The 27448-nt window shown below is 37.4% G+C and overlaps 1 protein-coding gene across 3 annotated transcripts in view; it reads right to left on the reverse strand.

Annotated features, from left to right (window-relative positions):
• MLLT3 (MLLT3 super elongation complex subunit) overlaps positions 1–26319 on the reverse strand; it is a 285234-nt gene extending 258915 nt beyond the window's left edge. The window contains exons 1-2 of one of the 3 annotated variants that reach the window (XM_010368450.2): positions 26020–26319; positions 24427–24607 (exon numbers count right to left, since the gene is read on the reverse strand). In XM_010368450.2, coding sequence (XP_010366752.2) covers positions 24427–24607; positions 26020–26031 — 193 coding nt within the window. In that variant the 5' untranslated portion in view covers positions 26032–26319. Of the gene's footprint in view, positions 1–3628; positions 3691–24426; positions 24608–25547; positions 25759–26019 lie in introns of those variants that run through there. The other 2 variants (XM_030919896.1, XM_030919898.1) reach the window with 2 other exon arrangements.
• Between the last annotated feature and the right edge of the window lie 1129 nt (positions 26320–27448).

The raw sequence follows: 27448 nt of genomic DNA on the forward strand, positions 1-27448 counted from the left end.
CAAAACATTGAATTACCAGGAAAACTACGGCATTTAATTAAATGAACAGGAGTACCCTGATTTAAGATGTCACTATTTTCATGACTGATTTTTAAAAACTGATTTGCAGTTTTCATTTAAATTAATAAGCTCTGGCCAGCCATGGTGGCACATGCCTATAATTCCAGCACTTTAGGAGGCCAAGGCAGGTGGATCACCTGAGGTCAGGAGTTCAAGACCAGGCTGGCCAACATGGTGAGACCTTGTCTCTACTAAAAATACAAAAAAATTAGCTGGGCATAGTGGTGCATTCCTGTAGTCCCAGTTACTTGGGAGGCTGAGGCACGAGAATCGCTTGAGCCCAGGAGGTGGAGGTTGCAGTGAGCTGAGATGTGCTACTGCACTCCATCCTGGGCTGGGCAACAAAGCGAGACTCCGTCTCAAAAAAATAAAATAAAATAAAATAAAATAAAATAAAATAAAATAAAATAAAATAAAATAAAATAAAATAAAATAATAACATAAAATAAAATAAATAAAATAAAAAGCTGCTTGAGAACATTAAAAATGTAGTCTCACTCACAAAATGTTATTATGGGTCCCTTGCAATTACACATTAATTTTAAATCAGCTTGTCAACTTACAAAGAAGCCAGTTGGGGTTCTGACTGATAGGGATTGTACATAACCTGAAGCAATTTGGGGGAGTATTGTCATCTTACTATTAAGTCTCCCAATCCATGAACATGGAATAGTTTTCAATTTATTTAAATAGTCCTCTATTTCTTTCAACAATGTTTTATAGTTTCAGAGCACAAATTTCACATCTGTTTTGTTAAATGTGTTCCTAAGTATTTTACTCTTTTTGATGCTATTATAAATAAAATTGTTTCCTTAATTTCATTTTCAGATTGTTCACTGCAAGTATGCAGAAGTACTTTCACTTTCAGATTGTTCACTGCAAGTATGTAGAAATACTATTGTTTTTTGTATACTAATCTTGTATGCTATAACCTTGATAAATTCATTCATTATGGAGATAGCACAGGTAGTACCTCAATTCGTAGGGCTCATTAGACTAATAAGGTAATTATTGGAGAGTACCCAGTATTCAGCCTGGCACACAGTAGGCCACTAAAGTACTTTTATTTATCTAGGGCCTTACAAAGGTATCTTACTATAAAGTTGTTATTTAATACCACTTATGTGCAAAGGTCTGAATAACACAGTGACTTAAAAAACATCCTGTCCATAAGGAGCTAGAGGTCTTACTGCAGAAACAGATCATCCTTGTCCCACAAGTAATTTGTATAGACATCAGATTAAAAATGTGAATAAAATTTCCTTTACAACAAATTTACCTTTATATACTGTTAAGAGCCTCAGAAGACCATCTACTTTTCAACCATATAAATGAGGTTCAGCCCTCCTTCTTCTTTCTATGTTTATTACTAGATTGTTCCATAACTCTTCTGAATACCAGTATTACTGCAGAGTGGTGTCATGTATTGCACTTGACCAATACAATAGGAAAGTTTTAGTGTCTTGTAATTACTAGCTTTGTTTTTTCTTTCTGTGAAGCCTATTTTATGCTTTCGAATTTTCAGAAGTGAAACAAAAAGAAATGGAAAATAAAAGGAGTAAGAGATTACAATAAGTAAGGTTCCTATAGAACTGTAGTCACCAATTCTACCATTCTACAGAAGCTTACTAATATTTTTTAACTAAAACAATTTTTTTCCAAATAGTATTTTACTTTAAACTTAGATATCTGCTTAGTGTTCCAAAGCACCATTTAAAAATCAACCAGGTCCTGTTTCTGTCTCAGCAACATTTGCTTTACTTCTAAATAATTGTTAAATTACATTTATTTGTTGGAAGAAAGACAGCCACAACCTAACCACAATTTGTGCCACAAAGTCCAATCTTAGCCCAGATCTATTTTTGGATTCATAACAACTTGAGCTAAAGAAGAATTTCATCACATTGTTCAAGTTGGTCATAAACAGTCTCTGAAAAGAGAAGCAAAACAACATAAAATGCTGCAGAAACCAAAAATGATATAAAATATGAAGGATTCAGGTTCAAACATCGGCTATACAAATGGAAACATAACTGTGCTCATCTTCAATCTCTACTTACCACTTTATGTTCCCAAAAAACTCTGTTACCAAACTATAACTTATTTAAATTGCACTGAAATTTATCCACTTACAAATCTATCTCCCCTTCACCCCACATATGAGTCTCTGAGGGCAGAGAAGCCATATGTCTAACTAGATGTGTAAATTTGGAAGAGAAGTAGGATGGGTAACATAAGGCATTTCCATCCCACCCCAATACCATCTAACCTGTAAGTTCTCAAAAATGGCTTTAGTTTTGCTTTTACCACTCTAACAGTTGCCATTAGTCATTCTTTAGGTGAAGACACTACAGACTTCAGTGAAGCACTGCTCAGACACTACATAAAAGAAATGACACAGAACAAAATAAAGTTATCTAATTACCAGAGGTGATCAGTGGATTAAATCCATTTAAGTTTTAGCTGATTTACCTGATAGACAGTACACTTCTAAAACTACATTTCTGAAGTGCTGAGCCATTTAAATGAAACCAAATTAAGGTGATTTACTCAAAAGCTGTCCAGAGAACCTGGTGGAAAAGCTAATCAATTTAAGCAAATCACAACATAAGTTTCCTTTTTTTTTTTTTTTTTTTTTTGAGACGGAGTCTCGCTCTGTCACCCAGGCTAGAGTGCAGTGGCGCAATCTTGCCTCACTGCAAGCTCCGCCTCCCGGGTTCACGCCATTCTCTCTCCTGCCTCAGCCTCCTGAGTAACTGGGACGAGAGGCGACCGCCACTACGCCAGGCTAATTTTTTGTATTTTTAGTAGAGAGGGGGTTTCACCGTGTTAGTCAGGATGGTCTCTATCTCCTGACCTCGTAATCCGCCCACGTTGGCCTCCCAAAGTGCTGGGATTACAGGCATGAGCCACCGCGCCCGGCCCAATTTTCTTTTCCAAATTAGACTTACTTTCCTCAAACCCCATTTTGCTGCTCTAGGTTTCTGATTAGGCGAAGAAAGGGAAACAAAAATTAAAGGGAAAAGCACAATATTCAATGATTAAGAGATGTACCAAATTTCCATTTATCCAGAAGACTCAAATCATTAGAATTTTCTTTGAGTATCATGTAATGATGACTAATATTTATAAATATGATCCTAAGACATAAAGTTCCTCAAATGCCTTCAGAATTTCTGAAGGAAAACTAAATTGCATTCTAAAACAATTAGTAACCAGATGTTTAAAAAAAAAAAAAGGTAGCATGAAAGCTATCATGTTTCTCCCCATTGCCCATGGTAAACATAACCAAGAACTGAACATTGTACTAAGCCAGACTTAGGCCTCAGAATCCTTCTCATTAGACCAACCTAAAAGTAGAGACATGACCTAGAAGCATGATATAAACAGAGTAAAACAGTGATGAGCTTATGACTTGGAGTCAAAGGCCTAAGTTTAAATCTTAGTTATGCCACTCTAAAAAAGGGTGACATATAATCTATCATCCAAAAAGCAATAGTTTTGTCACCAACACAGGACAACAGGCATATACTTTAACTGTCCCCAGCAAAACAGGGCATAGAGTTACCATATTCATAGGCCACGTGGACCATAGGCAAGTTAGTTAATCTTCAGTCTTGGATGCCACGTCTGTAAAATAACAAGGTGGAAAATTAAACCTTCAGTAACTATAAATTGCTTAGCTTTCTTCTTTTTTCATCTATATAATACTATATTGTACGATGCTAACCCAGTGAGTTCAGAAATTCCAAGAACACTGCACTTATACAGCCCTATAAAGAGAACCCTCAAAGAGATGAAAATCCATCTTTGACAGATTCAGGATAATTTTTTTAAATCCACACTGATTCTCTGTCTTACCATACCAAATGCTTCACTTGCAATTTCCTAAAAAAACAAAAAAACTTAGTTCAAATTCTGATACCTGGGCAGTACTAAACACTTAGAATTCTATTTCCGCAGCTTCATTTTCATAGCTTCATAAAAGCACTTATCTTGTTGTGCTGTTATTGTGCTTCGTGTGTATGGAAAACATGCCTGATGCTGGACTAAGCACTTCCAGAAGACAAGAACCACATCTGTTCTGTTGCTATCCTCAGTGTTTACTGCAGTGCCTGGCACATAGATGGTGCTCTATGTTGGCTGAATAAATGATCAATACTTTAGAAATACAACCCCTTCTTTAACCAACCCCAACTGGTGTACATTCTCAACCCATGAAAATATTCTGTAAGGATGTATCTTCTTTTCCCATCTGAGTGTTCACACTCCTCAGGAATAACAGCAATCCACATGTTTCTTCTCTATAGTGATGTCACCTATTTCCCGAATAAGGAACCCACCTTGAAATCCAACTAGATTTTAGGCTTTTGGGAGATTCCCATTTTAAATCTTTATTCAGAAGCTTCTGATCCTTCACACACCATCTTTAACTCTTAGTCTTCTTTCAAAGAAGCCAGAACTGACTGACTGAACACCCAGTTATCTCCACCCATTTCCACTTCTTTTCTCCTACCCTCAGTGAACTCTTTTCATCCAACTATAACTATAGAGCTTCCTAGAAAGTAACATATACATGACAGAGATCACTCTACTTATTATGGGAGAATCAGAATCCAATTGGAAAAATTTTAAACCAAAGCAAATTAATACAGTCAAAATTCAATGATAAAATGGCTTTAAATTGTGACAAAGCCCAGGGATCCCTAAGGCATTTCTAGGGTTTCTTTAAAAAAAGAAAAAAAAAGTATAGTCAATCACAGACATGTTTGCTTTTTCTCTGCACCATTGCCCCCAGACTCAGACTGCTGTAGGGGCTGGGGGTTTGGAGGCAAAACAATGAAGCATTTGACAACCTCAAAAGGTCAGAATGACATACTGGAAACAGTCAAACTTCACTTTGGGCTACCCATTGAAGTACAGACATACCATGATACACTGCCCACCTTTAGTTCAGAATGTTCTCCAGGTGAGAGGAACAAATAACTAAGGCATTTTGTAGTCAAAAAGATGTCTCTGGCTTCCAGATCAAAAATAGTCATAGAAAGTAGAAAGTTTATGCTGCATGTTTCTAAAAAAAAGACATGAAAACTTACCTAGCAAAGCCTCACACTTCACTATAATAAATGATCTGCAACTGACTGTGGAAAATATGTAACTTTTATATGGAAAAATACTTAGCTGTAGCAACAGCAGACTGTTCTTACCCCAAGCTAAATAACAACAGCAATATGAAACTGTAAATGTCTACTAAGATAGAGTTGGAAACTTTGTGACTCCACTATCCCTCCTCCCCCAGTTTCTTTTGCTCCACAAAAATAATTTTAGTCAGATGGGAATAGGGAAAAAACTGCAAACAGAAAGAAGTGTAGTTTCAATGTGAGTACAATATTGAGTGTCCTGAAAGCAGACAGATCCTCAATAATGTAGCTTCAATAAAAACTTCCTAAACCCTTTCTCTTTTTGTTCCTTTGAGAAAATGAAGCAATTTGCATTTACAGCTTAGTTCCTGTTTCCAAAATATCCCTTTAACTTTTTCTTTTCTCTTTTTATGGTAGGTATAAATAGCACCAAATTGTCAAATCACAGCTATTTTGTGTGCTACCTATACAAATAGGTCTGATTTCTGGCCAGTCATAAAACAATTACTGCCGAATTCCTCTGGCTCTTTGATATCCAGCTTGTCCACAGGGCTTCAAAGCTAGACTCCAGGACTTTTCTTGGGGCACTGCTGAAAAACAACCTCAACAGAAACACAGAAGATAAAATGTTCCCACTCCTATAAACACACAAAGATAGAATCCCAGAAGTAAAACAATTCAGCAGCATTGTGGTGGGTTTTTCCCCTCACGATAATTTCAGAGTACAAGTATTTTAAATTAATTTTAGCAATATGAATCAATGAGAATTTCTTCCCCCTAACTCGTATGGCTATTTTCTCCATTTTCAAGCCTCCAAAAATTAAGAATTACTTTGCTTTCAGAAAAATTTTCTGATTTACTAAAATAACTTATCCCATGGGAACTTACTGGGATGGAATGAAAGTTCAGCTTCTTGAGCACATAAATAACTATACAGCATAGTATTTATTCAATGTAGCAAAACTCATTCAAGCTAGAAGCTTTCAATAAGGTTAAATGTGGTCAGAATTTCAATAAAGGAATTGTATGTATGGACAAATTATGTTTTGACTATAAATTAACAGAACTTTACTCTCACATGGCTTATAAAAAAATCTACATTTGTATATGGAATATGTGAGATGGACGCACACACACACACAAATACCTAACACATATAGCACATGCATGTGCTCAGGAGTGACAGACTATTTCCTGTTACCCCACTGCAAAAGCAATACATTTATTACAAGGAAGTAAATGTTAAATCCTGATGGAGACACTTACAATTTGGCATCTTGGAGGAGTGGCAAATGTAACATGATTATGAAATCTCCTACTGCCAGGCTCTAGTAACAATGTTTTATTAAGTTTGATATATACATACACACACACAGCATATGCATACATATATTTATACATCTCCACTGAAAAAGAGAAAGACATGTCACTTTTTAATTCCTCCTGCCAATGGCATCATGCCAAATAAATTTTTCCTTAACCCAATATTTTTGGCAGCTTTATAATATGCCATAATTCCACAAATTAAATAGTTGGCTAATATGTGGCTCTGAATTAAAAGTAGACATGATATAGTCTCCCTCTATATATGAAAGATCATTTTTAGATATATACATAAAAATAAAGACTACCTTTGCACCCAAAATCTGCCTCTAATTTCTCCTCCTCACTTTCTCTTTACCATTAGCAAGAATTAAGCACTTTTGAAACATTAATCCAGATCTGATTGTGGCAGTCTTCTATAATCTTATCGAAGAAACCACTTGGACATATTTATCCAAAGACATATAGCCACGTTGTTTTTTAAAAATCTATACAATAAGTCAACTCTTGTAAGAATATAGGTGAGCCTTCTAATTATAACCCAAAAACTTGGAGCCACCTGTTTACAGCTCTGATCTCAAGAACACCACTTTTACCCCTTAGGTCAAATCTGGCACCCAAAACTTGGTACTAAATTTCCTCAAAACAATGTGATCATGTAATCTCTCAAATTTAATTATGTTTTTTCCTCTGAATTTTGTTAACTAAGGCCAAATGCATTAACATACAACAAAATTCTCAATGTGAGTGATAAAAATGCATTGAAAGTAACCTTTAATCTATGCTATTAACTGATTTTATTCTATTTTGGCACGTTTGAAGTAACTCATCTAAGGATTAGTTAGGCTTTTCTACACTTCTTTTTATCAGGACTCTACCATTCTTGATTTAGTTTTGAGAGAAAAGGGTTTGCAAAAACTATAATAATCTCACAGCTGGAGATGGCTGGAAAGTCCGTTAGCACTCATTGTGCCCTAATTTGCAGGACGCCTTTGTGCTCTTCTACTCCTCGTTTTACATGCTGAGCAGTTTTCACTGATAAAGTACTTATAGACCAGTTATTTTAGATTAATGAAAAGCCCAGTAAAATTTTATGTACAGTGGCTGTGAACTTTCTCTTTAAAATACTGAAATGTATCTTCAGAGTCTTGATTACATGAAAATCTTAACCCTGGTAATTTGCCTCAATAGTTTTCATGTGAATAGGCAAAGGCAGTCTTTAAATTGTTTAAGAAGTATTATTTTCAAACACAGAAGGTATCCAAAATTTCATACTATGAATTCAGATTGAATGGCTGAAGCCTCAGGGCAAACACACTGATTTAATCACATAGCAGTGGGTTTCAAAATCTTGCCTTCTTCAGACTTAACAATAAAGTATTTCCCCCTGCCCTTTAAACCTATAGCAATAATGCAAACACATTATACAGAAGGACCCAACATTGCTGAAATTTTGTTGGGATTTTTAACATTACAACATCAATTCCAGGAGTACATGGTGTCGTTCTAACTCTGCGCTTATCCAAGATGAGATTTTAAAGTCAATGAGTTAGTATTGCCTCTGGACTTCAAGCCTAAAAAAGGACATTTAAATATCCAATTACCAAGGATTGTAAGTCAAACTCAATTTTCACAGTTTTCCAGAAGTCTTCAGATACAAAAAAGGAGTCTAACTTTAAAGAGTCTAAGTTGAAGTTTTTAAATATGTACCAATATAAGCAAAAATGTTGAGATTTGTTATATTCCAAGACATGAAAATATCATCATGTTAAAATTACTCATTTTCTGCTATACTACCTTCCTGTAAATCAGAAATTCAAATCAGAGTCATATAGATTCATATCGAACACAGCTAGCATATCCGCAAAGTAGAAATGATAGTGTCTGAAACTAACAGGGTTAAACAATTTATTTTGTGAGGCCACTGGCAAAATCTACAGCAGCTGTCTAACTTTGCCTTTAACGATCATAGCAAAAGCTCAAGGAAGTGATCCAATGCAGCACTGGTCTTTAGTAACCAGATCGTTTCTATTTCATTTTCAGCCAACGGAATGGATAACGAAAACAAAATTATGCCTCAGTCAGTACGTTTACTTGACAAGCTAATTTTTAACAATGTTAAACTTTTATTCACATATATGGCCAGAAGTAAGTTGTATCTTTTTTGTGTGTAGATAATCTTAATAACTTTTAAATACTGGCTACACAAGATAAAACTTCAGATGGCTATCACTTTAAACTCACTTATAAAAACTACTGGAAAATTTTTTAGCTATTCAAGAAGATATTAAGCTAAAAAATAAAAGGCAAATGATTAGTCATTGCTGTAAACTGTTAAGCCACAGATGTTTGATTCTTTCAGTGAAGAAAACTGCAGGATTTATACCATTTTATATAAGACCTAAAACAACTGTATAATGATTTTTATAAAAGAAACAAACTCAATTCCTCAAGGATTACAATTTCCTACCAAAAACTACTCACACTATTCAAAATAAACCAAAAATAGCTCTCTCATTACATACCATCATCCGGTTACTATCAATGTATCTATTCCTACATTCTTTTTTACTCAGCCTGAGGAAAACAGGAATTTCAGACATCTAGCTAATCGGGACTTATAAATATTTATTTATTTATAAACTAAGTTTCTGAAGAATGTGAATAAGGGAAACAAAGTAATTTAAATAAATGACCCAACAAAGTTATGTTTATTACTCTAGTTAATAACCAAGGGTTCATACCAGAAAGAAGCTGCAAGATAATTTCAAACTAAGTTATGTTGGAATAGGTATGACTACAACGTTCCCCATTTTGATATTTATGACAACATTCCCCATTTCAATATTTCTGATGCATATGTAAATCTATTGTCTTACTCAAGTAATTTGCCTAAAGAGCAATTTTAATCCACTATTTAACATAATTCCAATCATGTTTCCTTCCACAAAGGTTTGGGCCAGAACAATTTTAGTTAGATTTTAAGCTAGTATAACATTTATACTATATGCCACAGGTAAGAGATACTAATTGATTATAAATATATCAAATATACTTTCTAATTATGAGTCCTATATCATTTTATACTATCTTAAGTAGATAAATCTCACTTCAACTATTAAGCATTTGAAGACAATTACTAAGTGTTGGTTTTGTAAAGGAGTACAAATTACTTAAAATTTAATAATTAAAGTACACGCACAAATGGATATTCCTAAACTGACACACTTACGAATGGCTTACTGGTTTTAAAAAGTAACTCCCAAATGCTGGGTTAATATGTTTCACTTTAAGGACTTAAACCATAACTTCTTCAAATAAAATTAAATAAATCAGTTTGCAAGTAATTAATGATGAGAATTCAATAATGTAAAACTATCCTTGCATATTCTCTATGGCTGGGAAATTTAGCTGGTTATGTTCATATAATACACTTAGTGGGTCTTGGAGCCCACTGCCTGTAAAATCTCCCATGGAGATTCAAGACCACCCATTGAAAATAGTACAACATTATTGCCTCCAGCAAGAAGCTGGTACATAGGACTGGTTATTCAAGTCTTTTAAATACTATTTTATTGAGGGATTGCGGGAGGTGGGGGAGGGGTGAAGGGGGATTCATGAGTGGATGGGGGAGGAAAACTCAGAAAAAAACGTAATTTCTAAAGCAGAGGTTCCTGCTGTACCCCCTTCACCCACCCGTACTTTTAAAACAGCTAAATAAACAAAGTAATAAGTGCTCAATTTCAGAGAGAATTACATTATACTCCATTTGAACAGGCTACAAAGTACTTTTATTTGAAAAGCTGCTTCTGCTCTGTTATAAACAATTTTACTCTGCACCAATTTCAGACAAGAGAAGATGGCTAGGGAGTGTGGGAGGTGGAGTTAGGAAAAATTCACTCAGTGTCTTTCAATGCCTTAAATAGTTGATCCAATAAAGATCCTTTAGAGAAAACTTTAAGTCTATTTTTTTTCTCCAAGTAAGCAAATCATACAGGAGGGCTTTTCTTTTCTAGGGTACTGCACCCTGTCTCTTTAAATTCCAGGCCTGCCCCATTTCCCACGCATTCAATGAAAGCCCCACGTTTGCTGGCCTCCAGCCCACAATGTCAAGTAGTTCTCTTGCTATTGAATTTCAAGATTATTCTTTTGGATCATTTGCCCTTTAGTTTTAAGCACGCCAAAGCAAAAATAATGTCTTTCTACAATAACATAAAGAAAACTCAGAGGTCTTTACAAGTCTACAAGTAGAGAACACCTTGTCCTCTGGTTCCTCTTTCACTGCAAAATATGCTCCCACTCCATATGCTCCAAATAAGGGCCATTTGTACACTATCGTCATCTACCATAGTTTTGTCTGTCCTATAACAAAATTTTATGAGTATTTTTATTTAATTTGGTGCCAGTTTGGAATCTCTTCGCAATACTCAAATCAGGTCTTCGTATTGCTCAAACTCTCCACTCTCCAACTTGGTCTCTGGGGTATTTGGTTATAACAAGTTTTAAAACAATTATTTAATTTTAAAACTACTATTTTATTTTTGCAGTTAAGACATTTATATAAATTAATTTACTAATAAAAGTAGCAAATAAATATTGCCATCTGTAGTCACTGTGCCAAAGAGTACATTTTCATCATTCTTATACATACCTTAATCCTGAAGAAAGGATTCCAGGCCATTATAAATCACATTTAGAATTCTCTCAAAAGGAATAGACATAGTTAAGTAGAAATTTGTCAGCAGAACTAAATTAAGTTCATGGAATATAATCTTATTCCAAATGCTAGCAAATAGAATTTGAAGTTGCAATTTTTTTCAAGCAGCTAATAAGAAATACCCAGATCACAAACATCAATGTTTACATTTCACAAACATTCTAAGGTAGAGTTAATCTAATTGGAATGTATGGATTTTGTAAAATTATCTACTTAGTAGTAGATAAGGGAAAACGTCCTTATTTTTATTTGACATATAGCTTTGCTATGCATTAGTGCACAGCACACTTTTAAAGTTTAATGTCAAAATGCAAATGTGTTTTCTCACAGATTATAAAATCATGGACTTATTTAGATAAATTTTAGATTGCAGAGAGACCTTGGAGACAACTAAAATTAACCTCCTCATTTTGCAGAAATCACTTTTAGTTATGTTTAAGGAATATTCATATCAATCTGCATTGTACATAAAACATGAAATTATGTACTAATTTCCCTTTGTAAAAACCTCTAGATATTTTTGCAGCTTATATATGAAATATTAATAAAATCATCTTAGTATCAAAATAGTTTGTATTTATGGAATTATGTATGAATTCTCCATCCAAAAAGGACCACTTCTTTCTCTGCCCCAAATCTTTTTTTCTCTATGCCTTATGTTTGGTACTTGTTTTGGTACTTTTTATTTCTTAAAAGTTCATATCTAACTTCCAAATTATATACAAAGATGCACAAACTGGAAATGAGTCTTTTATTTCCAATTATCAATACTATTTATTCTTCAATATAATCACCATATATCTAAACAACATGATGAGTCTTTTTATTTGTAGTTGATTTTTAAAGTCAGATGTAAGCTCTAGAAAAATTTTTAACACTACACAGCAAGATAGACATATTAATTATCAAAGTTATCAAAACTCCACAGGAAAAAAAGACCAGAACTTTTCAAAAACATTCTTTAGTACTCCAAAAATGTATACTGTACTGATATATTACACATGGTATCTTTCTGTTACCAAGACTATCCTATATGAATACTCATTTATAAATCAGGTTAATCTCATTACTTGTATAACTTCAATACAAAATGTTAAGAAAGGTAAGAACATTATCTACATGTCTCAATTTAAAGCTTACGATCAAATTACGAAACATTGTGCAAATACTCATAGTAACATTAAAGGAAAAGACTCAAAACCACAAGGTGGCAAAAATGTCAAATAACAAAATCTGAAAATGTTTCTTGGGAAAAACAGTCTTAATCACGTTCTAGATTACTTTTAGAAAAAACTAAAAATCCTATTGTAAATGTGCCCATACATACATTTAAATACTAGTTTTACTTTCACATAATATGAGTCATTCAAGAAAACTTGAAAAAGTCAACAAATTTTACTGACAACAGTAGGAAGTTCCTGATATCCCACCTCCCGGAAATCACTTACATTAATATTCTATGATAGCATTTCTTCTCATCTTTTCAGTGATGTATTTTTATCTGTCACATGCTTTTCAAAAGGTGGGGTAAAGATGAACAAATCTAGCCATTCTAATACAGAAAATGAACTAAATCAATTATGTTAACCTAAAAAAGATACTCTGTCAAGAAGCATTAACTATAAGCTATTATGTAGCCTTTGCAACATAAGAAAATTCCTATTTATTTGCAGCTGTATTTTAAATGTCTGCATTTGTGTATTTTTGGATAAATTAAATTATTGGCTCTAGTCAACTGCTTGACAATTTCCTTTATATAATTGGAATGCTAACTAGAATTATTTTTTTTCTTTGACCTAAAAGTTATATAGCATGTTACAACTGAAGAGTAGAAAGGTACTTGCTTTTCAGAACAACTTCAACTGAGCATTTGAATTATTAAACAGAAAACCCTATTTATTCTTATATGTATGTATACAAGTATGTTGGATGATTAAAGATTTCATATACTTTCTTCTAACCTGTTTACATGATAATATGGACAGTCCTCAATTAGCTTACATGGGCAGTCCTCAAGTATTACTCTATTGATAATATAATCACAAGTAATATCTGGTAAGCGATACTTCAGAAAAGCAAATTAAGTGACAAAATTTCAAGGTCTATTTTATGTAAAAGACAAAAAAACATGAAAAATCCAAAGATCTAATGGCATGGTCAAGAGCCATGTTTGAGGAAGAAGTTTCCTATCAACACTGGGTGGTCTTCTGAGTTCTTGAAATTCTTCAACCTACAAACAGTTGATGGTTGAGGTGAATGGCACCAATATGATCAGAAATTAACTTTTACAAGTGTAACTTAATCTCTTATTTGGTGAATTACTCATGTCATCTTCTACTTCCCTATTACTGCAGCAAGTCTTTCACCCATTTCACTGCCCATTCATCATAAGAAAAGATAAAATTTCAATACACTGATGTTCATATATCGATATTTTATTTTCTTAAAAATATCATTCTCCAAACTACTACTTAGGAAGAGTGAGAAATTAAATACACCACATGTCTATTGTCTAGCATGATAACCAATATAGCTATTTAATAAAGGGTAGTTATTATTTCATTGTTATAAAAACACTAGATCAATGACAATTGCAGAATTTATCCTTTTTAGAACTCAAGGAAAAACAGTATTTTCAGAGCTGCCAAAGCCCACACAGTTTATTCAGTCCAAACACATCCTTTCTACCTCTCAGGCCAGGGCCTTTCCTGCCGCATTGCTAAATACTGCTCATACAAGTTACTGGACTACATTAGACTCTTATTTTTAAAGTTAAAAGGCTGGTTGTTATTTCATGGATTAGGTAGTAAAAAAAAATAATAGAGCTGGCCAAGTCCTTCAAGTTTGTGTCTAGCTTTTCTTTTTAAGCATCCAAAGTAAGTGAAGAAAGAATAAGGGAAAAAAGAGAAAAGAGAAAAAATCATTGTTGCCTATTACAAATGCTAGAACACATTCTAGAAAATGTGATTCTCAGCAGACACAATGTTTCCTGCTAAATTCAAGTGGTGGTTCCATTTACACAAAGTCAATTATTAGAGGTGCAGAATAAATGAGTTTCAGAAATCTGAGTAATAATTTATAACTTCCAGGAGTGGAAGGTAAAGTCAGGGATTCTGAAACCCTTTTTCTGACTTGCAATACCTGCCTTTATATGGTTGCCAAAAACTTCCAGTGTCAAGACATCACATTGATGAAGCTATAAGTAGTATCTACAGTGATAACATAGGTCCCATCCTTTCTGATGTGTAACTCTAATGCAACACAGGAGGAAAAAGAGATAACATATACAAAGAGAGGGGAGTGTTGGACTGATGAAAGCATGTTAACGCATAACGCGTGCTGCTTTGGTGCTCCATAAAATGAGAAAATTTAGCTTCCAACCCACTAGTTACTATTTCTGTGCATACAGAGAAAAAGTCATACAACAAGCATCAGACAATCTTGAACCGTGTCAACATTTTCAAATAACCTATTCCACTAAATGCAAATAAATCTCAACAGCCCAAACCCCCCATTTTTCACTGAACCTCTATAAAACAGCTGCTTATTATAGAGAAGCAGAGAAATAAATAAAATGAAGGAAAATATTATGTGAAATAGAAGAATGTTTCTTTGACATAAAAAAGGCTTTCATTATTTTGCTTTCATTATTCATATTAATGAAGTATTTGGGGTAAAGGGTAAAGATGATATAAAGTCTACAATGAACTTTGTTTTTAAACACCCAAAGTGTTTTATATGTTTATCAAATGAATAGATACCTGGAATAATCAGACAGTATGCTATCCCCAATACCATCCTTGGAAGGTGGCAGGGGAAATTGGACATAAAAACCTATCCGCAAAAATGAAAAGGCATCATTCAGACAAAATTTATATCTGAAAACATTGAGAGGCAAATCACCTCCCTACTCTCCAAGCCACTGCTATTATTATTAATACTTCAGGAAACTGTTAATATATATTTTGCTTTTAAGAATCAATATACACACACAGAGCATTTGGCCTGGTATTGATGAGGAAATAACTGATAATTTCTACTGGAAGGGAACAAAGAAAACAAATCTAGTTTTGACAAAATCAAATATTTTAAAATAGAAAAAATTTACTTGGCTCTGAGAATATCAACCTTCTAATATGTGTAATAACTCCAATTAAATGTAACTAATCATCTTTATAATCACTAACAAACATTATTTTAAAGATAAGCAATAATTTTCTTTAATAAAAAATGGTGACTTGATTTTGCCCAAAAAGTTAATTGTTAACTGCTACATACCAACTAAATAACACCCAAATGCTAGCCTTATCTTTTTAGAAATTCTATCGTAATAGGCTTCTTCAGTCTTCAACCACTGCAAACTTATCACACTTAAGTTAAAAGGATTAAGTCATGCAACATTACTTCTTAAAACAACACTCTGCATTCTTCATGTAATTGCAATTCTTACCACTGGGTGAGTTGGGGACAAAATATCAGGAGATAACTACCACTCAGCAACAATTTTTTCTAAAGATTTAATCTCAAAGGAAAACTTTAATTCATATAGAGAATTTGATTTTGTCTGAAAGTAGCTATAGACTTTTTCCTTTTAAACAGTATCTACCATGGTAACCACTATTTAATTAAATCCTAGATCATGTCTACAAAAGCAGCTATTGCTGAACATTTGTCTGCTAATATAAGTGAATAATTACTCAATGTTTTAAAAGTAAACATTGACCACCATTTATTACTAGTTATCTTTGCACAGGCATACTTGTGACTCATTGTGTCTACATGCAAGATCTCTCCACATTTCTAGGCTTCTGATTAAAAGTAAAACAAAAGGGTAATTGAAGATGAAGAATCCCAAGTGTCCTTTCCAGCTCTAAAAAGATACAAGCACACTGAAGGCAGGGACCTCCTCTTACTCTTATTTGTATCTCCCTCAGTCTTTCACTGTATCCTACATATATAATGCCTTTTGGGTAAGCACATTACTATGGCCACTAACTAAATTCTTAAATAAGACCCTAAGCCCAGAGAGGAAAACAAAACAAAATAAAGCACATCAATCTGACAAAATTAAAAGCTTGCATATGGCGAAAAGATACCATAAATCAAGATAAAAGAAAAAAATGAGGCAAGATATTTTCAACACAAATAACAAAGGAAGAACATCCTACAAACAAGAAAATGACAAACATCCCAATCTTCTTTTTAAGAAAAAAGATATAAAAAGAAGTCAATAAAGAGGAAATCAAAATAGTCAATACATACATATAAAATGCTCAATCCCACCAGGAACCAGAGAAATGTAAATGAAAACAAAAAGATACCAAATTTCAACTCTGAAAAATAGGAAATATTAAAATAGCCAAAATTGGCAAAGATATAGAGGAAAAATGGTACTCATTTTCTTGACAAAGTATAAACTGTCACAACCACTTTTTAGAGCAATCTGACAACAGCTAGTACAAATGAAGACACACATGCCCACAGTTCAGTAACTCAAAATCTAGGCCTATGTCCAAACCCTTGTTCATCTGCACAAGGTAACATGCACAAAGATGCTCACTGCACAGAACAGAAAATGACCTATTTATTTCTTAATAGGAAAACAGAAAAGTAAGGTATACAATATATTCCCATGATGAAATACTAAGCAGAGGCAACTGAAGAGAATGACGTGGCTCTTTATAGATGAAATGTGGATAGGTTTAGAAACATAATTGAGCGGGTGAAAAAAGCAAGATGAAAATGTATTCACTCATAAAACATTCTGGTATTAAATAATGGCAATGGTTATACAACCTTACGAATATACTTGCTAAAAACCACAGACTTGCAAACTTTAAAAGGGTGAATTTTGCATGTGAATTATATCTCAATTGAAAAAAAAGATTCACTAGCATGATCTTCATGTTGATTTTAAGACACAATACATTATTATTTGTAAGCAATATAAATGTGCAAGATAAATAGAATGGAAGAAAGACAGAAGGGTTGGAAGAAAAGGCTGGGAAGCATTTTAAAATATTAGCTGCATCTCTAATAGTTAATTCTCCAGAATCCGAACAAGGAATCAAATATGATAATATGTAAACATTTACTCATTCTTGGTAGTGGGGATTTGAATGTTTGTTATATCATTCTCTGCATTTCCCCATGCTTTTTTTCTTTTTTCTTTAATTATAAAAGCAGCCATGGACTACAAAGGGCAAAAAAGGTGCATCACAAAAGACAAATGGTAAATAAAGACATAAGGAAAGATATGTGGCACTGCTAATCATATAAATGCAAACCAAAATGAGGTCGTTTTTCTATACAGATTGGCAAAGATTTTTTTTAAGCTGTCAATTTCTAGTTTATATGCCTGAGGAAATATAAACTGGGACAATCTTTTTGGAGGAAAGTTTGGTAATATATAACAAAATTTTAACTCTGTATACCTTTTTACTCCAATACCTCCCTTCCAGAAATTTAACATAAGTAAATTATTAGAAAAACCATCAAAATGAATGCCAAAGATGTCCATCACAGCATTATTCATAACAAATCAAAACTGGGAACAATCCAAATGGAGCATAATAAAGCCATATACAATGTCATGCCAGAAAAATCCAACAATTTTAAAAGATGATATGCCACAAAGGTAGGAATGTTCCTCTGTGCTTTATCTCCAGCTCTAAGAAGGGTGCTAGGGCCGGGTGCGGTGGCGCATGCCTGTAATCTCAGCACTTTGGGAGGTAAAGGCGGGAGGATCACCTGAGGTCCGAGTTCGAGACCAGCCTGGCCAACATGGTGAAACCCTATCTCTACTAAAAATACAAAATCAGCCGGGTGTGGTGGCTCATGCCTAAAATCCCAGCTACATAGGAGGCTGAGGCAGGAGAATTACTTGAACCCAGGAGGCAAAGGTTGCTGTGAGCCAAGATCATACCACTGCACTCCAGCCTAGGTGACAAGAGGGAAACTCTGTCCCAAAATGAAAGAAAGAAGGAAGGAAAGGAAGGAAGGAGAGAGGGAGTGAGGGAGGGAGGGAGACAGGCAGGCACACACACACATAGTAGGAGCTAAAAAAACACACACACACACTTGTTGAATGAATGAATGTTAGTAGTTAATATTGATGTGTATGTGTATATATATAAAGATGTCTAACAAATATTAACTATGGTTATATATGAAAATTTCAGATAACTTCTCTATGTTTTGACTTTTCTACAATGAACAAATATTTATAAATTAGAAAAAAACATTTCATTTGTTTAAAAAAATGAACAAGGTTCTTCACAAAAGCTACAATAGTGCCATGTAATTTCCCAACTTCTATAACATCTCTTCTGAAGATTCAAAACAAGAAAAGTTCTATATCTGAGAACTATAAAAGTGATGTTACGTAGTGGGGATTACCTGTAACAAATGACTAGAAAGGCAAGAAAGAGTTGGTCCATGGAAGACCCGTGGGAAAGAAACTTCAAAGAACCAAGAGAAGAACAAAGGACCTTTAAGGCAAAATTATCAAACCAAGTGATATCCCTGCCTGGCCTACTTCACAAAGATAGGTAGCTCTACAGAGGGGCACCTACAATAATGAATATAAAAGACTTCTGCATAATTCAGGTAATGCATCATAGAATGGACAGTGATAGGCCCGGCACAATGGCTCGTGCCTGTAATCCCAGCAATTTGGGAATTCGAGGCTGGTGGATTGCCTGGGCCCAGGAGTTGGAGACCAGTCTGGGCAACACAGTGAAACCCCATCTCTACCAAAACACACACACACACACACAAATTGCCAGGCATGGTGGTCCATGCCTGTAATTTGAGCTATTTGGGAAGCGGCTTGAGACCAGGAGATGGGAGGATGGCTTGAGTCCAGGAGGTGAGGTTGCAATGAGCTGAAATGACACAATTACAACCCAGCCTGGGTGACAGGGTCAGACCCTGTCAAAAAAAAAAAAAAAAAAAAAAGAATGGACAGTGATAATAACTATAAAATATGTCCAGAAAAACCCAAGTTTAAATTTTCCTTTTCTGAAAAAACTATTGTTAGGTAATCATTCACTGGAATTTAATGAGGCAAATACCTTGGAAGATTTACCTTTTCTGTTTCCATTAAATAAATTTTTATTAGCAACAATAATAACAATCAGCTTCCATGTATTGGGCAATTTATGTGTGCCAGATTGTATGCTGAATACTTTCTACCAGCATTTCTCAGAGTGTAGAGTTAGGACCTCAGGATCCCTATGATCTTTTCAGGTGATTGGTGACGTTAAAACTATATATATAATAAAATCTATGAAGTTATTTGCCTTTTTCTTTCCCATTCTCTCATGAGTGTACAGCACAGTTTTCCAGAGGCTCCAGCACATGTGATAACACAATAGACTGAAAAGAGAAGCGGGTAAGAGGACCTAGGTGTCTTCTATTAAAACAAAGAGATTTGAGGGGAAAAAAAAAAAGTAAACAATGTCCCTTTTGTCACTGTTTTTAAAGAAAATGTTAATTTTTCATTAAAATGTTACTTATATGTTAACATGTAATAAGTTATTACCTTTAAGCAAATTAATAATGTCTTTTAGATGTCTGCATTTTAATTTATAATACAGGAAAATTAATAAATATAACTTACACAAAATAACTCTTTGCGTTCCTCAATTTGTAAGTGTAAAAGGTCTTAAGCCCAATAAATTTGACAACAGTTGATTTATATTTCAACCTCAACTTAATAGTTCTATTTTATCATCATTTTCATAATGCAAATGAGAAAACAGATACAGAAGTAACTTGTCCAAAACCACACAAGGAGGATCTTAAACCAGCATTTGAATACAAGTCTGTAATTCCTAACCCCAAATTCTCTTCATCTTTAAGCAACAATATCTACCCAAGATATTAAAGATCACTTTTAGATCTTTAACTTTTAGATAGCTACATGCTAATCCCTATTTTTAAAACAATATTCTATATATTGGTTCTTTATTCTTTTTCAGTTTTAAAAAGTAATGTGTGCTCATTGTAATGTTTTAAATATACGAGTTAACTTTAAAAAAAAACAAACACTACAAAAATAACCTCCCATCACCACCACCATAAGTAGCTACTAAAGAAAACTACTGGTAAGAGTTTGATGCCCGCTAATGCAAATTTACTTATTTATAGACATATCCATGTATACACATACATATACTTATCTGCACAAGAACTTTTTTAAAAAATGAGATCACAATGATTTAGCGACTTGCCTTATTTCACTTAATTCTTCTTGAAGATCTTCCTGTATCTACAAATAGATATACCTCTTTTTACAGATTATCATTTAATTGTATCTAGTTGAGGGCCCCTATATGGCTTGCTTCCAAATTTTGACTATTACAAAAACAGTCACAAGAAACATGCTGTATCTTTGTGTACTTGTGAGAACATATTTGTCAGAAAATTCCTAGAAGTAAATTTGCTAGGCTAAACAGTATAAACATTAAAAATCTTAATAGACCTTGCCAATGTTCTCCAAAATACCCCTGCCCAATTTACATTCTTGCCCACAGAATATGAGATTTCCTCCAACAATTCAGCTTTTAAGTGCCTTGGAAAATTATATTTTATGTGCTTCAAAATGCACAGTAGTAAAACTGTACTCGCTGGTCATCTAAATTTCATACACACCCTACACAAATAACACTCACTGAATGTATCACAATAGTCACCCATCTTCATTTTTTTCCTTATATATTTTAAAAGACTCAGAAGAGAAAATATACCAGATGCACACAACTTCTTAGCTAGTAAGTCCTCAAATATTAGTTACCTTGATAAAAACTTATCCAAATTATTTCAGAAGACCATTTAACACAAATCAAACTATGCAGTAAAGCTGGGCTCTAACACTTAAAGGAAAATTGTTAGAGTGGATTTATTAAGCTTTATCTGCCCACTCAAAGGACTAAGGCTACAAATAAAAAGCTATCAAATCATACCAGTGGCCAAATTAGCTTCCATAAAATAATAAGCAAAAGATTTCATATCATAAATGTCTGTGAAACAAATTGCAATAGTAAGGATGGCTGTAATTGGAAAGAAAGTTAAAATTCACATCATACTAAAAACAAAAACATTAATATTTTAAAAGAAATGTTTCAAATGTGACTACTAATTTCAGTCATATCAGACTAGTACAAATCTTTGGTACTAATAAATAAGATTGTCCTTTTTTGCAGGTAGTTTAAAAACGCATCATACTGTGGCCTACCTGTTTTGTCATGGTTAATAGACATTTCGGGCTTCACCATTTCATCAAAATCTCTTTTCTAAGATTTCGTGCCAGTAGTTTTAAACTGAAGGTCTCCCACACATATTTATGACAGAGTAAAACCTCATTAATTCAAATCCAATTAGCTCAATTCTGAAATGGTATACATAATTCTCATTAGGCCACAAGTTAAAAATACTATCATTTCTTCTCCTACAAGTTCTAATATTACTGTGAAGTAAAGGATATCAACCTGAAAATCAATTCACTTTTCCAAACCAAAGATTTACAAAACTAAGGAGTCATTCATCTTTGCGGTTGAGCAGTTCATCCTCAGTCCTAAGGTTCATCTCTGTTTAGCAGCTACTGTATACAGTGAAAGTGATTCAGATTGTCACTAGAGCCAAACAGCTTATTTATTATAGAATATGAGCATTTCTTTTAAAGATCTTATAACTCGGATTTCTCACAAATTCATATTTGCAGTTTTGCCAATTTCCAGTTGGTAGAATTTTACTCTATCACTTACAGATCTATAATATAGTTAACATAGCACCCTAAAAGGTACTGGAAGTAGACATAGAAATTCTTGGCGTTCTTATTCTATATTTATTCTTATCATTTTGAAAGACTTTATAAGCCAAAAAATATGTCCCAGGATTAAGTGGCATGTTTGGTGTTGCTTGAACTTACAACTAACTATTCCCAATGAACAGAGAAACCTTCTCTTGCAATCTGAATCATGTGTAATTACAGTATGACAAGGTCTCTCCTGGGCGATATAAGCTGGCACTTTTCCCAGGACTTGTCACATCATGGGAAGCACACATACAAATAAAAATCCAAAAATAAACATTTTAAAACAATGGCTTATGGACTGCATACAGAACCTCCACAGTTGAGTATAAAAATTGAGGAGTCCAACCAACAAGCAGACATCTCTCACCAGAGACCTCTGAGAAGGCATCACTGCTATCAAGCAGCTTACCACGCCTAGCAACAACTCCCAGGTGTGGCCTATGTGAGCAGCACCCTCATGTTCCCTCAGGCTGGACAGAAAATCGTTAAGTATAGGAAATAAAAGTAACGTCAATACACACATCCACTGAAGCAGAAAAACAATGGTAAAATAGAAGTTGATCATCTTTAATTTTATAATGTCAATTTGTTGACTGTCAAGGTGCCTAAACAAAGTTACCTTAAGAGCTACATCTTCTGCCAACTGAGTTAATTTTCCTAATAAATGTTGCTTTTTAAAAGCTTATTTCACCTTGAAGCAAACTGTAGCCAAGTAGTAGTAATAATGTGTACCAAGGATATTAGAAGGTGGTTTCTTTTGTTTAAACTCCTCTGCTCTACAGACACATGGAAAGGGAGCAAGAGATTCCAAGAAGCATCACATCAACCTCATCAGTGACAGAAACTTGACATCGCTCATCCTTACCAGTTTGGAGGAAATATGAAATATTAATCTCTGACTATATTTTAACAGAAAATGCTAACAAATTTCAAATGTTATTCCTATAGGCCATGCATATGTCTAGCCCTCAATAAGAAACTGGATTGGTTTATTAACCATCCAACAAAGACCATCAAATTCAACTGCTCAAGTTTTCAGGAGGAGATACAAACCAAACCACTAAAGGCAAAAAATACAATCCTACTTCCCATTACATGAGCTCTGGAAACAAAAATAAGCACCAATACAAACCCCTGCCACCTCTAAGGCACACGGCATTTCTCCTTTCTTTATTCAGCCCCCAGAATGTTCAATAATTTTCACATAGCTCTAAGCGGAATGGATTTATTATGATGTTACTCTAAGAAACGGCAGGAGTTCTAGATGCCAATAAAGATTACGGATCAAATGGAAGATAACTACTAACCATTGTGTCGACTTAGATAAATAAACCTGCTCGCAAACAAAGCACCTTATTGTATTTGTACTGTTACCTTCACTAATCCAACTAAAACAACCACACATTAGTTTTCCAGAGGTTGAAAGGAAAAGAAATCGGTATTTCTCAAACCCTCTTTAAATTTCTTTCAAAATGACACTCCGTTTTTTTTTTCCAAAACCGTCCTGCCCATTATGGAAAATGTTTGGGACCGCAGAGGCCCACTAGGATTATGCAAACTAGACTCCAAGGCTAAGAACCAAAGTGGGGAGGGACTAAAGCAAAAGGCTTCCTCCACAATGTTCCTCTTAAACTTAGCTTCGACCTTTGCAAGAACCGTCTCCCTGCATATCACATCCGGCAGACACTTTGTAACGTTGCTCAGAATCAAAGGAGCAGTCAAGTGCCAGGCGAGGGTGGGAGGGAGGAACGAGTAAGCCCCCCAAGTAAACATAAAATCCAGACTGGAGTGGGGTGTGGCGGTGGCTAAGCCACAAAAAGAAAAGTCTATGGCAACTGGTACCTGGTGCCTCATACACAGACAGGAAAGCAGAGAAGACCCTAAAGAGAACTGACTTGCCAAGACCGAACAATAACTACATCCAATACATTCTTTGCTAATAACACAGGTAAATCTTCATTTCTCTAGGACACACACACACACACACACACACGCACGCAAAGTGTTTATTCCCTCCAGCCCCATTCCCCACATCTCCAAACTCAACAACTAATTGCACCTTCCCCACAGAACCCGCGGCTAACCCCAGAGGACTCGTGAGGGCTGGCTTGGGATGAATAAACACTCGACACCTGACGGTCCTTTCTCTGCGGTGACTTTCACCAAGCCGAAGTCGCGCGCGCGCGCGGGCAGGCGGGAGCCGGGACCTGGCCCGCGCGGCGCCGCGCACCCGGATCCCGAGGCTACGCCGGCGAGCGCGGCGCAGGGGGCGGGGAGCGGGGCAGCAGGACCGCCCGGGCCAAGCGATTGTTTCCTCGCCAAGCAAAGACATTTTTTATCAAGACCCTTTTGTATTCGAGCCCTACCTCTTTTTGGCCTAGGAAAGCTTTCGTGCAAGTGGAAGACGACTTTCTCCACAAAGTGCTGTATGTTACTGTGCTCCGGGCCGCGTACGAACACCATCCAGTCGTGGGTGAAGCCCTCCACGGTGGGTTTTTTCCTCACCTGGGCGCGGTGCCCCAGCTCCAGCTTCACCTGCACGGCACACTGCGGGCAGGGGGAGGAGAGACAGCCGTGAACAACAGGAAGGCGATGTTTCGGCAGTGAACGTTGCGTCTGACATTTTTTTTCCTCCTTCTTGAAACGCACATAAAAGGAAACGGCGGTGCCCTCTGCATCCACGTTTCACGCGCGTGGGCGCCCACATCCCACACCCCCAAATATACCCGCCCGCCCGGCCCGGCTCGGCCTCAGGCGCCCCGGGCCCCGCATCCACATCGGACAGGATTGTAACGGAATGTTATCCCCAGTCGGGAAGAGGGTCGGGGAAAGAGGGAGAACACACTCAGCCACGACAAGCACGATAACAAATGCATCGGAAACAAATCAGAAGGCAATGCCGGGGCGGTTTCCCGGCGTGGAAGGGTAGGTGGCTGGGACCCAGAGGGACCGAAGGGTTCCTGGCGAGCCCCCTCCCCGAAAGTACCGCGGCGACAGGCACACGCCGAGGAAGTCTTTGTGTACGTGTGTGTGTGCGTGCGTGTGGAGCGCTGTGCCAGGCGGAATGGAAACTACAGGCAGCCTCTGCTGATGGGCACAAACTCCCGTGCTCTTGCCACGGGGTTCGTGCACAACAAAAATGAGACATCGTCACATACATTGAAACACACACACAAGCCCGCAGGAAAACACACCGAGGCATCCATAACTTAAAGCACCCCGCACCCCCCAACTAAAAGCCCCAGGCGATCGGCGAGGCCAGTCGAACCGAGCCCCCGCAAGACACTTTCAAGAGCCAAAGTGGCTCCAAAGTATCTCCCACCTCCCCCTCAAAAATGAAATTCAGAAAGGCAGGGCGGCGGGCGGACAGCCGCCGAGCCTCGGCTCGCGCTCAGCACCCCCCGGTGCTGGGGCAAAGTTGCGTGCGGCCCCGCCGCTGTCAGCCCCGCACACTCCGGCTCACACACGCGCGCCGCGGAGAACGCACCATCGTAGCGGCCGCGGCGCTTTGCGGAGGTGCGGCCGCCGAGGCTGCTCGCCGCGTCCCCGGACTGTGCCCGCAGCTCCCGGCAGCGGCGACTGAAATATGGCTGAGTTATTATTCGCCTCCTTCCACCGTGAGTGTGTGTGTGAGTGCGCGCGTGTGAGCGAGAGGGAGTGTGTGAGTGCGCTTCTTGTGATTGCAAAGAGGCGAGGAGGGAGGGAGGCGCGGGGGGTGGAGGGTCGAGTGTGAGCGTGTGTGTGTGTGTGTCTGTGTGTGTGTCTGTGTGTGCGCGCGCGCCGGGGGGGTGGGGGAGGAGGGGAGCGGAGGCTGAGGGAGAGGCGGCAGCTCCCTGCAAGCCGTACCAACCTTTCTCTAATTGGAACCGCGGAGCGCTGGCGCTGTCTGGGCTGCGGCGGCGCAGGGCGAGGAAGGAAAGTGGGGGAGGTCTTTTATTATTATTTTTGCGCGTACTTACCGAGCTAGCCATGCCTGGGGGCCCGGAGGTTTGCTGGGGTGTTGTGTGGTACCCCCCTCCTCCGCCCCCCCTCAGCTGTAATTCATGAAGAGGCTGCTATGAATGAGAGCGCGCCCAGGAGCGGAGGGTAGATGGCGGACATTCTCTGCCTTTTTCCCCCCGCGCTCGCTTGCTCGCTCGCTCGCTTATTAAACTCAGCCCCAAAAGCAAAAGCAGCAGCAGCAGCAGCAGCTCCAGGGTAAAGAAGATGATTCCGGAGCATGCGCCGTGGCGCCTGACACCCGGGCTCCGAGCCTCGCGGGGCGGAGGGAGGGCTTGCGGGCGGGGCGGAGCGCGCGGGGAGGCCGAGCGAGCGAGCCAGGGGGAGCTCGAAAGAGCCAATCACCTGCCACCTCCCGAAACGCCGGCGGCCCGCAGCGCCACACTGGAAAGCCTTGCTTAAAGTAACAGGTTCCTGCTGCGGGGGTGGCAGGAAGGGGGCGCGGGAGTGGGGAGAGCGGCCAGCTGGGGAGCCATCCCAGCCCCTGTGTAAACTCTGCTCGCCCTACAATAAAAAACGGATTAAAACTGCTGGAATGTAGCCACTGCTTAGAGCCCCCAGCAGCCGGTGAAGGGGTGTTAAATCAAGTCCTTAGCTAGCACGCACGGGGAGGAGGGAGTGGGCTTTCTTTTACTTTCCACCACGTATTTCTATGGTTTTGTGCTGAAAAGACAAGAACTCACACCCAAACAAACTTATTTAAAGAGAGAGAGAGAAATGCTATCCTGCAAAAAACGAGCATGAAAATAGCAATCACTGAGGCTGTTCTAACCCGCAACGATCCCCTGGACCCCTGCCCCATGCACTCACAGGCACCCGCCCACCACCCTCACTCCCCGCCCTCCTGCCACCGCCACTGAAAATTTGAAAATGAAATGAACAAGGGAAAAACAAGGATGCTATTTCCTTGCAAGGGAACGCCTTCCTCGTTGGTAATCCCCGGCTGTGAAGCTTCATAAAGCGGTGCCCAGGTGAAGGCAAGACACCTGGGGGTGCCGGGTACAGACTCTCGGGGACCAGGCTTGGAGTTGTTTTCTTCGAAAGGCTTCCCCTCCTGACAGCCTACTGAGTTGCGTCAGAACGTGGAGGATTTTCCTCTGAGGACGCGCGGGGCAACTGGGAGTCTTAAAATAACAGATAAAGTTAATACTGACTGTAATGTGCGTAAATTGGATTATAATCTTTAGGCGTATTGGTGACAGCCAGCGTAATCCATCTCTGGGTATTAATCCGGTTAGACTCCCGGGTGACAACCAGTCGCAGCAGTGTTCCCAGAGTCGCGCCTCTGCAAATGTTTTCACTCGCGTTGTATTTGGTCTCAGTGGCGGGAGACAGAACAGCGCGGCCACGCGTGGGGCGCGGAGAGGAGTATCAACTACTGGCTTCCTT

This window comes from Rhinopithecus roxellana, chromosome 16, assembly GCF_007565055.1.
Source record: "Rhinopithecus roxellana isolate Shanxi Qingling chromosome 16, ASM756505v1, whole genome shotgun sequence".
NCBI classification, from domain to species: domain Eukaryota; kingdom Metazoa; phylum Chordata; class Mammalia; order Primates; family Cercopithecidae; genus Rhinopithecus; species Rhinopithecus roxellana.